The sequence below is a fragment of the Gekko japonicus genome, unplaced genomic scaffold, assembly GCF_001447785.1.
Source record: "Gekko japonicus isolate JY-2015 unplaced genomic scaffold, Gekko_japonicus_V1.1 scaffold180, whole genome shotgun sequence".
In the NCBI taxonomy this organism is placed as follows: domain Eukaryota; kingdom Metazoa; phylum Chordata; class Lepidosauria; order Squamata; family Gekkonidae; genus Gekko; species Gekko japonicus.
The window spans coordinates 312,629-321,455 of NW_015174278.1; the positions used below are offsets into that span (position 1 = coordinate 312,629).

Consider the following 8,827-nt stretch of genomic DNA (forward strand, 5'->3'; position numbering starts at 1 on the left):
AGGTGGTTAATGGGGTTTTCCCCCCCCCCCCCCCGCCTCATTTTATCCTCTCAACCATCTGTGGGGTAGGCGAGGTTTAGAGGCAGTGGATCTCCCAGAGCCACCTAGCGAAGTTCACGACAGTGTGGGAGATTTGAACACGATTCTCCCAGATTCTACAACATTCTAACAACTAAACCACACTATCTCTAAACACTACACTATTCTGAACTTCTGCCTTCTCTTCACCTCTGCAGTTCCCAGTCATGTACAGCTCTCTTCTTTCATCGATATTCCTCTACCAGCTTTTCTCTTCCAGTCCCCCTACTTCTTTTCTGCCTCTCCCTAGTCCCTTCTTCTGCCCCTCCTTCACTTTGGGTCATGAGCTGCTCAGGTAATGGGTGATGGAGACTCCATCACTATGATATTTGACAGAGTGTGTGCTGTCAAGTCACAATCTACTTACGGTGACGCCAGCAAATGGCTTTCAAGGCAAGTGAGGTGGTTGGGCATGGCCTTCCTCAGCAGAGGCTTCTGTGGTGGTCTCCCATCCAAGTCCTGACCCTGCATAGTTCCCAAGACCTAACGAGATCGGGCTATACCATAACCATTCCATATCCCAAGTTACCATATAGATAACAGGTTTTCAGGAAGGAATGACTCTTGTCCTCTTGTCTCTTTGCTCTTGCTAGCAGAAGATGGGTGACTGGGGCTTCCTGGAGAAGTTACTGGACCAGGTGCAGGAGCACTCAACAGTCATTGGGAAGATTTGGCTGACAGTCCTCTTCATTTTCCGTATTCTGATCCTGGGCCTTGCTGGGGAATCTGTCTGGGGAGATGAGCAGTCAGACTTTGTGTGCAACACCAAGCAGCCTGGCTGCACCAATGTCTGTTATGACAATGCTTTCCCCATTTCCCATGTCCGTTACTGGGTGCTTCAGTTCCTTTTTGTCAGCACACCCACCTTGGTCTACTTGGGGCACGTCATCTACCTCTCTAGGAGAGAGGAGAAGCTGAAGGAGCGGGAAAGTGAGCTACGGGCTCTGCAATCCAAGGATTACAAGGTGGCAGATGCCCTGGTGGTGATCGAGAAGAAGATGGCCAAGATCTCTGTAGCGGAGGACGGAAGGATTAGAATCCGTGGGCCTCTGATGTGGACTTATACCATCAGTGTGGTGTTCAAGAGCATCTTTGAGGCTGGTTTTCTGGTTGGCCAGTGGTACCTGTATGGCCTCATTATGAACTCACGTTTTGTGTGTGAGGGGTACCCATGCCCGCACCTGGTGGATTGTTTTGTCTCCCGCCCCACTGAAAAGACCATCTTCATCATCTTTATGCTTGTGGTGGGCCTAATCTCCCTTGTCCTCAACCTTATAGAGCTCTTCCACCTCTGTGGCAAGAACCTACTCAACACCATGAAGGAAGGAGACTGCTATTCTTTGTCTGCTCCTCCGCAACCCTGCGATGCCAATAGCTACTCAACCAAACTTTGTGAAATGCCCAACAGGCCATATCAGGACAAGTCCTACTTCTACCTCCCAATGGCTGAGAGGCATAACCCACCCTACCAGGCCTACAACAAGCTGTCCAGTGAGCAGAACTGGGCCAATTTCAACACTGAAGAAACCTTGGCCTTACAAGATGGGAGGAAGCCCCCCGATGTATTTGCAACACAAGGCCCTGAAGTCCACGTCTCTCAGGAAAGACAGTCCAGTCGGCCAAGCAGCAGCACATCCAAAAAACAGTATGTCTAGTGAACAAGCCATCTAGATCCAGTTCTGCTGCCTTGATGGCAACCATTTCTAGTTAGTGTTCTCTAATGGACCTTCTTGTCACTAGTTTCTAGAGGCTCTAGTGAAATGTGACTCAACATTCTTGTTCAGGTGCTGCCTGGTTTGCATCCTGTTATCCTGCTATATAGGTGGTAGCCCAGACTTCCTGGTGGGCATGAACTACTGTGTCATGTGGACACTGGGATACCACCTCTTGCAAGCCAGAGGAATGGGTGCTTAATAGGCATTTAACTATCACTCAGGTGGGGTGCTACATGGTGACTCTTGAAATGTTGTCTTAGACTCGGGGGGAAGCAAGGGGGAGACAGTAGCCTCCAACAAGTCTCCTCTCTTAATTTTGTGTTTGTGATCCATTTTTGTTAACTCATTGAGTTTTACCAGTAAATGAAAGGACATGCTGGACCTTTGAGATCGATTGCTGGGACATCATCTTAAACTGTAAAAACTCTCCGGAAATTGCCTCCCAGTAGGAGTGGGAGTGTCACTAAGGACACCGGCCTTCTAGGTTCTTTAGGAGTAACACCTGGAAATCCCTGGATTAAATCAATGGGAGACACTTTGATTTAAAATGTTCATTTCTACAGGAATGCTGTTGTACGCTTGGGACTCTTGAAATAGGGCAGCTCACCCATTATGTAGCATCAGTGGTGCAGGGAGAGGACTCTGTTTCTTTTTTGGTAAACTGATGGATCCGCTCCTCCAAGAATTCTTGACTGAAGCTGTGAATCTGCACTTGTTAACCTCCCTGTGTGTTTGATGGAAACCAAAGCAGTGCGAGGAGTGGGATTCCAATCTCTAAGTCAGCCAGATTGTATAAAGGGGTGGGTGGAGTTCCACAACAGAACCAAGTGGCAATTCTGGGGAGGGATCTGATATTTAAAAGTTGGGGTGTGTTTTCAAAATAAAACAAATGATAATGCTTGATGTGTGTTGAATGGTCCTTAGGTTCTAGTTCGTGATATGAACTCTTGTTCTCTGCATGCTTGGGGTTGGAAGGAAGGGAGCAGGATCCATAAGGTTAGGCAAAAGTGACGGTTTCCACCCAAATTAATTAGGGTCAGTTTAGCAACTCTCTTATACCAACTAGGTAATAAAAAGAAAAGTCACAGAAGAAGTTTGCTCTTACCACACTATGAAAGGAGGTTTGTTACGAAAGATACTCTTATAGTTTGGCTCTCTGTGTCAAGTCCTGGACTCAATCACTCTCATGACACTCTTGTAGAGTCTCTTGTAGATCTTTGTAAAAAATTTCCTGTTGCTGGTTTGGAGCATAGATATTGACTATCAAAGGCCCTGGTCACACGGGCCAGATAACACGTGGGGGAGGTGTGGCTGTTCGCCCCGGAGCAAAATAAAGTGCGGTAGCCCGATCACACGGTCCCCCAAGGCTTCACGCTTAGGCTGTTAGCTGGCGATCACATGGCAATGCCAGAGCATGGTAAAGAAGTGGCGCGGCATGCATTTTGCGTTTGTGCGCATGCGCAGTTCCGCGGAGCAACACTGCTTACAGTTACATGTTTGTGCGCATGCACTTACGAAAAACATCCGGTTTGCAACGGGACATGGATGGGCACTGGATGCCACAGGATACTAGCGCTCCCGCGATCAAATGCCCACCCCTGCCCCGCGTTTTCTGGATACTAGTGCACTTTCCAAGGTACTTTTTTACTGTGCATCTTCGGTGGGACGCCATGGGTGCGCTACACTTCCCAGATGTTGCAGTGTGATCACGCCCTGAAAAACCACCTGACATTCGTGCCTTTAGCGCAGCAAATCCTCCACGTGAACAGGGCCAAAGTAGCTTTGCTTGTCTCTGTATCTTTACTATCACTACTCTTCCATCTTCTGAATCATAGATCATTTCTGGATGTAAATGTTCTTTTACATAAGTAACAACCTCTCTCTTTTTCTTCTGTTTGTCCACAGACACAAAGGGTTTTCCAATTCTTTTGGCTTTTTGCTGAAAGGCTTGTTTTCTTTTTTGTGGGGCATTCAGGCCATTGACATTTATGGAAATTATTTTTATCTTCCTCCCTATCCATCTTTGGTATCTTTTTTGGTTCCATTTTTGTTTTTGTCCTGAAGTCTTGTCATTTGGCGTGGTACTGTCTTAGGTTTTTTCCTGTTAACTCTTATTTTTGGTCCTGTTGCTTCTTGAGCCTGTTGGTCTACTTCTTCATTTATTTCTTCCTCCTCCTCTTGTTCTTCTTCCTCTTCTTCTTGAGCTTCCAAATCCATGTGTTTTTTTAAAAAGTCCTCTATTTTGAATGTTGAATTTATCCTAAATCTTTTCCCTTCATAAGTGAAGAGGACACATTCAGGAAACAGCCATCTATAAGTTATTCCATTTTCTCTTAGTAGTCTTGCAAGTTGATTGTAGCTCCTTCTTTTCTCTCTTACTCTCCATGGAATCTCCTTTAAAATTTTAACTTCTGTCTCCTGCACAGATAATGGATTCTTATTAGAGTTTTTTAGGATAGTATCTTTCATGACCTTCTTGTGAAATCTTACATGGATCTCTCTGGGTACTTTGTTTCTTCTTGCATATGCGGAGTTCATTCTATAAGCAACATCTATCTCATCAGAGATATCCTGAGTACTGTCTTCTTCTAGGTATGCTGCTAGTAATTTTGTCATTTCTTCTTTGACATCTTCACCTTTCTTTTCTGGAATATTTTGGAATCTTAACACATATGCAGCTTTATCCAATTCCAATCTTGTTACTGAGTCTTCCAGAAGATCTTGTTTACTTTTCATATCCTGAATTTTTTGATCTACCTCTTCAGATTTGTCTTGCAACTGGGTGGTAGTCTGATTCAATGTGGAGATTTGTTGAGTGTTCTCAAGAATCTATAGCTTATATTCCTTGGTTTGGGAAGTCACCTGTAGGTCCAAAGCATCAAATTTTGCTTGTAAAGGCTCAACGACCAATGGGACTGCACTGTTCACAGCTTGGGGAATTGCATTTTCTATTGCTTTATTAACAGCATGGCCTGCATCTCTTGTAGTGACATTTTGGCTAGGTTTGTGGCCACTGATTTGATTGTACCTGGGGAGGGCCTACTTGATCCAGAAAACATGTTTCATTTAAATTCACAAATACACCTCAGAGCCTCCCCTTTTTTTCCACTGATGCCAAGTACACAGGAAAAAAATATTTCAACAAGGATTATTTCAAGAGCTTCTTTTCTATTGCCCTCTCCCTTCTTTGCTGGCTCTGGGCTCTGTTCATGAGGGCAGTCAACAGTGAAGTGCCTGGGGGGCTCGCACTTCAAACACAAGCCTTGCTGCATCTGGTGTTCCCTGTCACTCCCTCTCCCTGGGGCCCGACCGCACTGTGCCCTGGCCTCCCAGCCAGCTCCTTGAACTGTTGGTGGCCCTGTGGGAGGTTTGGGATAATACATCTTCAGAAGATTGCAATGATTCTCAGCCTCACACGCCACCTGAATCCAGCCATTGAGAGTGACTGGGTTCTCCTGGGTCAGGGCTTTGTCCAGGATGGCATGGTTCAGGCCAACCCAGTAGAACTCTATCAGCACTTCCTCTGGCCAGCCTTACAATTTAGCTGTGTAGGTCTTGAACTTTATTTATTTATTAATCACATTTATATCCCGCCCTCCCCGCAATGCAGGCTCATTGTCCAAGAATGCTCTGATGGGTTGGTTCCTGTTTCAATCCCCAAAGGCGGGTTCTGGCCTGATCCATCTTGAGTGGGTCCTCATACTTCTGGTGGAGGGCCCTCATGAATGCATCCACATCTCAGAGTTCAGAGCCTCCTATGTTGTAAAGACCCACAAACCAGTCAGCCATGCGGCCTCGCAGCTGGGACCCCAGGTATTCCACTCCGTGCTCATCAGAGGTGAAGGAACTTGCACACCTGCAGCACAAAAAAGTAGCTTCCAATGCATCCCTGGGGGGTGCAGGAACCAGGTGCAGGGGGGCTACCAGTGGGACCCCTTTGTCCCATGGAGCTGCTCCAGCTCCTTCCCCCTTGCAGTCCCAAGTCCCAGAGCTCTTGCTGCAGGATATGGTGAATGGCATTGCTCAGGCCCTCCAGGGCAGCCTGGGTGTCTCTGCACAGATCTGCCATTTCAGTCTTCAGCTCCTGCTAGACGAGCTCTATGTCAGCTTCCTCCAGCCAATGTTTCATGGCCTTCAGGCACTTGGGGTCATCATGGAACACAACTGAGACCCGATGCCAATCCTCATCCACCTGCTGCCACCATACTCCTGTAGTTCCAAGGGAGGGGATTGCCCAGTCTGGGGCATCCCACCATCCTATCTCTGCCCATTGACCGTTTGGCTTCCCGTCTTGCCCCCATGGTTCCCATTCAGGTGGCATGGTACCCTCCTTGCCATCAGGTGACTTCGTGAGGGTCTCTGGTTCAGTCTCCTTGCATCCAGCACTCATCACGTCGCTGGTGTGCCGGGTCGAGGGGAAAAGGCAGTTCTGATACTATGTCAAGTCCTGGACTCAGTCACTCTTGCAGCACTCTTGTAGCAGCAAGATTTGTTTATTTGGAGATAAAGAGATTCCAAGCATAGACAGATTCTGTATCAGAACTGACCACCGGATGCCCCGTCCAACCCTATATGAAAAGCAGGACAAGCCCACCTATGCCAACCACCCAATCAAGGTTTGCAATCAGCCCACCAAAGCTCTAGGCCTACCCTTAGGGCTGCCTCACACCTGCAAACTAATTGTTACATTCCAAGGTCAAGCAGGGCACTGAGATCATGCACTTCCCAGGGTCTCACACACACTATGCAAGCTCAAGCAGACATTCACATCAGCATCCACTCTCCCCCTATCCTGGCAGAGAAGATAAATGGCATTGGAGATAAAAACAGTGAAAGAAGCATTTCGGAGAGAGCAGTTGTTAATAATAATAATAATAATAATAATAATAATAATAAACTCACACACCACTCACTACTGTCGCATAACTCCCTTAAGGTTCACATAACAACCTAAAACCACCAATGTCACCCAAATTCCAATTTCATACAGCATTTAAGGCAATAATAGCTCTCGAATAAAAACTATTTTTTAATCTATTTGTCCTTGCTTTAATTGTCCTATATCTTCTGCCCGAAGGCAGCAGTTCAAACAGGGAATGTTCAGGATGTGACAAGTCCTGCAAAATGTTCTTTGCTTTTTTCAAACATCGAGAACTATACAATTCCTCCAGGAATGGGAGGGGGCAGCCAATGATCTTCTGGGCTGTAATGACAACTCTCTGGAGTGCTTTCCTCTCCACAGCCGTACAACTGACAAACCAGGCACAAACACAATATGTTAAAATGCTCTCTATTGAGCAGCAATAGGAGGACATCAATGTTTTCTCATTTTTCTTTAAAAGTCTGAGGAAAAAAGAGCCTCTGCTGGGCCTTCGTCACCAGAGCAATGGTGTTAGCGCTCCACGTCAAATTTTGCTCAATAGTCACTCCCAAAAACTTAAAAGTAGCCACCCTCTCCACTCGTTCTCCACCAATAACCAGTGGCTGGATGTCCGTTTTATTTCTTCTATAGTCCACTACCAATTCCTTGGTCTTGGTGGTGTTGAGGATCAGATTATTTTCCCTGCACCACACACAAAGCTGTTCCACCTCATCCCGGTAAGCAGACTCATCATTCCCAGAGATGAGCCCCACCACAGTGGTGTCATCAGCAAACTTAATGATGGTGTTACTGGGGTGGGTGGAGGTACAGTCCTGAGAGGGTATAGAGCAAGGAGCTCAACACACAACCTTGTGGAGAACCGGTATTAAGGATAAGGGCTGTGGACATGTAGGACCCTACCCTAACCCTCTGGGGGCGTGCCGTCAAGAAGTTCAAAATTCAGAGGCATATGGAGCTGGATAGTCCAAGGCCCTCCAATTTGGACACTAATCTATATGGGAGGATGGTATTAAAGGCAGAACTAAAATCCACAAACAGCCTCACATAACTCCCCGCCTGCTCCAGATGTGACAGAATAGTATGGAGAGTGGTGGTGATGGCATCCTCCGTGGATCTGTTTCCCTTATATGCAAACTGATGACTATCCCATGTAGATGGAAGGCATGAAACAATGTGACTACGTACCAATTTCTCAAAACACTTCATCACAACCGGAGTGAGTGCAACTGGTCTATAATCCTTTAGACTACTGATTGTAGATTTTTTGGGCAGAGGAGCAATAATTGAGGACTTTAGGCACGACGGAACAATAGACAGGTGTAAAGACCAGTTGAAGATCTTAGTAAAGACCCCTGCCAACTGGTCAGCACACTCTTTCAACACCCATCCCGTAATGCCATCAGGTCCAGCCGCTTTCCTCGGATTCACAGCCCTCAGCGTTCGCCTCACCTCCAACACAACAAACCAGGAGTTTGGCTAGACAGCATTCTATGGCAAGTGAGGCCCGAGCTTGACACTCTGTCTATTCTGCACCCAAGATCTGCAGATTCTTTTTCTTTTTCTCAGCCACTGCCACTTCTATTGTGTCACAATGTTGGAGGATATATTAATCAATTCTCCCAAGGCTGTAAACACATTGTCTATGTTTCTGTTACCAAGAAATATTTTTATTTGAGAGCAAGGATGATGTTATGGTTAATCTGGTAGATGAAGGAGAAGGCCAGAGTTCAAATCCCATTTGACTGTGAAACTTTTTGTTTGACCTAGGCACACTGTGCAGAAGAAATAAGAGCAGGAGCCATGTGCACCAATGTTGGGGGTTTTTTTTTTAAGGGCTTGGCTGATTTTCAAATGGGGCTATTTATGAGAACAGGACCTCTGGAAGTTCCTTTCCTTCTGCCCAATGTCCAGTTTGGTATGCAACTCCAGTCCTGTAAGCAGTTTCCCTTGGGCAGGCCCTTTTTAGCATTTCTGCCACTGGGCACCGAATGTGATCATAGAAATATTTTTTAGGATCAGTTCACTTCATGTAGAAACTCAAGCAGCAAAGTCGTCTTTGGTCTGTATCTTCCCAGCCCCCTGATAGGCAATTACATTTTTTAGAACTTTCCTTACCCAAAGGTCCATGTTGTTGTGCATGGCAAGCAACGAA

At 46.3% G+C, this 8,827-nt stretch overlaps 1 protein-coding gene across 1 annotated transcript in view; it reads left to right on the plus strand.

Annotated features, from left to right (window-relative positions):
• Positions 1-1,733, plus strand: part of GJA4 (gap junction protein alpha 4) — a 7,527-nt gene extending 5,794 nt beyond the window's left edge. The window contains exon 2 of the mRNA XM_015423820.1: positions 672-1,733. Coding sequence (XP_015279306.1) covers positions 678-1,733 — 1,056 coding nt within the window. The 5' untranslated portion in view covers positions 672-677. The remainder of the gene's footprint in view (positions 1-671) is intronic.
• Positions 1,734-8,827: the final 7,094 nt, after the last annotated feature.